The 2,711-nt window shown below is 37.8% G+C and overlaps 1 protein-coding gene across 1 annotated transcript in view; it reads left to right on the forward strand.

Annotated features, from left to right (window-relative positions):
* The first annotated feature begins 2,145 nt into the window (after positions 1–2,145).
* mep1a.2 (meprin A, alpha (PABA peptide hydrolase), tandem duplicate 2) overlaps positions 2,146–2,711 on the forward strand; it is a 14,174-nt gene continuing 13,608 nt past the window's right edge. Inside the window, exons 1-3 of the mRNA XM_014021579.1 lie at positions 2,146–2,360; positions 2,440–2,464; positions 2,546–2,599. Of these exons, the coding sequence (XP_013877033.1) occupies positions 2,298–2,360; positions 2,440–2,464; positions 2,546–2,599 (142 nt within the window). The 5' untranslated portion in view covers positions 2,146–2,297. The remainder of the gene's footprint in view (positions 2,361–2,439; positions 2,465–2,545; positions 2,600–2,711) is intronic.

Raw genomic sequence — 2,711 nt, forward strand, 5'->3', positions numbered from 1 at the left:
GTGTGTGTGTGTGTGGGGGGGTGGTGGTGGCTATAAACCCTGAGGCACAGTCTAAGATTTTATCTTTAACAGCCTTTTTTATAGTGTTCATTACTTTTACTTTTTTACTTTGTGGTTTTAAAACCAATACTTTTATACTTTTACTTGAGTAAAAAGCTCGAGTTGATACTTCTACTTCTAAAAAGGTATTTTTAAACCCTAGTATCTATACTTCTACTTAAGTAATGAATGTGAATACTTTTGACACCTCTGGTCAACTGAAGCAACATCCTGATTCCAGAGGATGAAGCCCCAAACCGTCGATCCAAAGATGGAAGAAGAACAGAGAAGAGGAAGCAAAAATGTAAGGAAGAGTTCCTTTGCAAAGAATAAAGGCAAGCAAAAGAGGAAGAAGAGAAAGCCTGCCAAGAAAGTGTTAAAACCCAGTGCTGAGGATTCTGAGACCTCAGACGATGAATATTTTTGTGTTGTCTGTATGGAGCCGTTTGTTGCTTTGTGTATCTTATGTAAAGTCCTTCCTGCTGGTTTTGTACACAGCAACCAGTATTTGGGAAGTATGACCCACATGTATTCCACTTCCTTCGCTTACCAGTAAGCCTGTTTTGTCATCAGTACATCTTTGAGCTACCATCTGAAGATTAAATTGGATACATCCAGTCTTATTATTTAACCTTTAAAAACAGTTACCTAAATATGAGATAAATTTCACAAATGTTTTTATGTTTAAGCATTCTATTTTGCACTGTAACAAAGATAATATAAAAAAACACCAAGAAGAACATGGTTTTCCTTGTTGGGGTCATCAAAATGCTGGCAAAGCAAATAGGTCACTGAATAATTGCTGATGTGAATCTGCTGTTAATAATAAGACAAAAAGCAAAGGCAATAGGAAAATGCACTTGTTACTTTAAAGGKSGGGTATGTATTTTCCAGGCACATAGTTCAGTTCTATAATTCAGTCAAGAAACTACGGCATGATATATTCAGTTGTTAAGAAAATGCTGTGCTATATCAAAAATAAATTTAACTTTGCATCATAACCTACCTAAATACCTTGAAATTGACCTGTGTCTCTTTAAGAACCTCTTACCATTTCTGATACTCCCACTTCAGCACATCTTCACAACAATGCTTCTGGTGAGGGGTGTTCTGTGTGCCGGGAGATCGGCTGCAGACTGAGCTCCAGGGAGGAGCTTTGTACAAATAAGTAGTGCTTTGTACCAGCAAGCGTTTCGGCAGCTCCACATGTCTACCACAGGAGATTCAAGGATTTCTAACACAAACATGAATGAGTCAAATCAACACTCTGGGAATGTTTTTGATGAGGGAATGACATTATAACATGATAGAAAACTCCAAAAAGGGGATTTTGCATAATAAACCTCCTCTCAATTTATTCGTTCATTCATTTTTTTTTATTTAAGCAGGTTTAAAACCCCATTGATATTGAGGTCTCACTTTCACTCGAACCTCAGAAGTCTTAACCAATTAAAAACAAAATTATCTGGTTTGTAAACTTCACAGTCCTTTTATATCACAGTGTTTGATTCCAAATGCATTATAGTTTACAGCTGTAATTACTGACACAAATCAAAACATCTTACACTGTATTGTCAAAAGTATTCTCTCACCTGCCTTGACTCACATTCGATCTTAAGTGACATCCCATTCCTAATAAATAGGGTTCAATGTGACGTTGGTTCACTCTCTGCAGCTAGAACAGCTTCAACTCTTCTGAAGGCCGTCCACAAGGTTTTGGAGTGTTTATGGGGATTTTTGACCATTCCTCCAGAAGCACATTTGTGAGGTCACATACTGATGTTGGACAGAAGGCCTGGCTCTCAGTCTCTGCTCTAATTCATCCCAAAGCTGTTCTATCAGGTTGAAGTCAGGACTCTGTGCAGGCCAGTCCAGTTCATCCACACCAGACTCTGCATCCATGTCTTTATGAACCTCGCTTTGTGCACTGGTGCACAATCATTTGGATGGGTGAGCAAATACGTTTGGCTGTACAGTGTATAGTGGCTCAGTTTGAGGAGTTACAGCAAGGTAAGCTCTGTTACTCATTAAAAACTATAATCCTGATCAAAGTTCCTCTTCAGCTGTTTTTTTTTTTATTAAACCTGTTTTTACTGCTGACAGTAACTCATAGAGCTCTATTAGCGTGCTGAATGAATGTGTGTGTGAATGGGTAAATTAGATAGATTGTAGTGTAAAGTGCTTTGAGTATCCTGTTATGATAGAAAGGTGCAATTTAACTCATTTACCATTTAACTCGTTTCTGTCCAAATATTGACATGGCATGTGGAGGCATCTTAAGGAAAATCACTGCTGTGATTGGAGTTTTTGTCATTCTGAAGGTAAGAAACATTAAAATATCAGAAAAACAAAAGCGACTCTTCTAAGTGTTGAAATTAAGAAGCATCTCTTATGTGACAGGTGCAAGCTGCTGCCACATTTATGGGTTAGTTTCAGCAAAAATAATTTAACAGTACTCATAGACTCTTTGTTGGCAACAGTTTTGCTAAAATGACTATTTTTTTAGATGATGTTGCAGATGAAGGTGAACTGAGAGACGACATTCCTGAGATCAACAGAGGTGTGTGTTTATTTATAGTACTGTGTGTGTGTGTGTGTGTGTGTGTGTGTGTGTGTGTGTGTGTGTGTGTGTACAGTGACATTTGGGGGCAATTTTAAGACAAAAATCCTAC

This window comes from Austrofundulus limnaeus, unplaced genomic scaffold (assembly GCF_001266775.1).
Source record: "Austrofundulus limnaeus strain Quisiro unplaced genomic scaffold, Austrofundulus_limnaeus-1.0 Scaffold298, whole genome shotgun sequence".
NCBI lineage: Eukaryota > Metazoa > Chordata > Actinopteri > Cyprinodontiformes > Rivulidae > Austrofundulus > Austrofundulus limnaeus.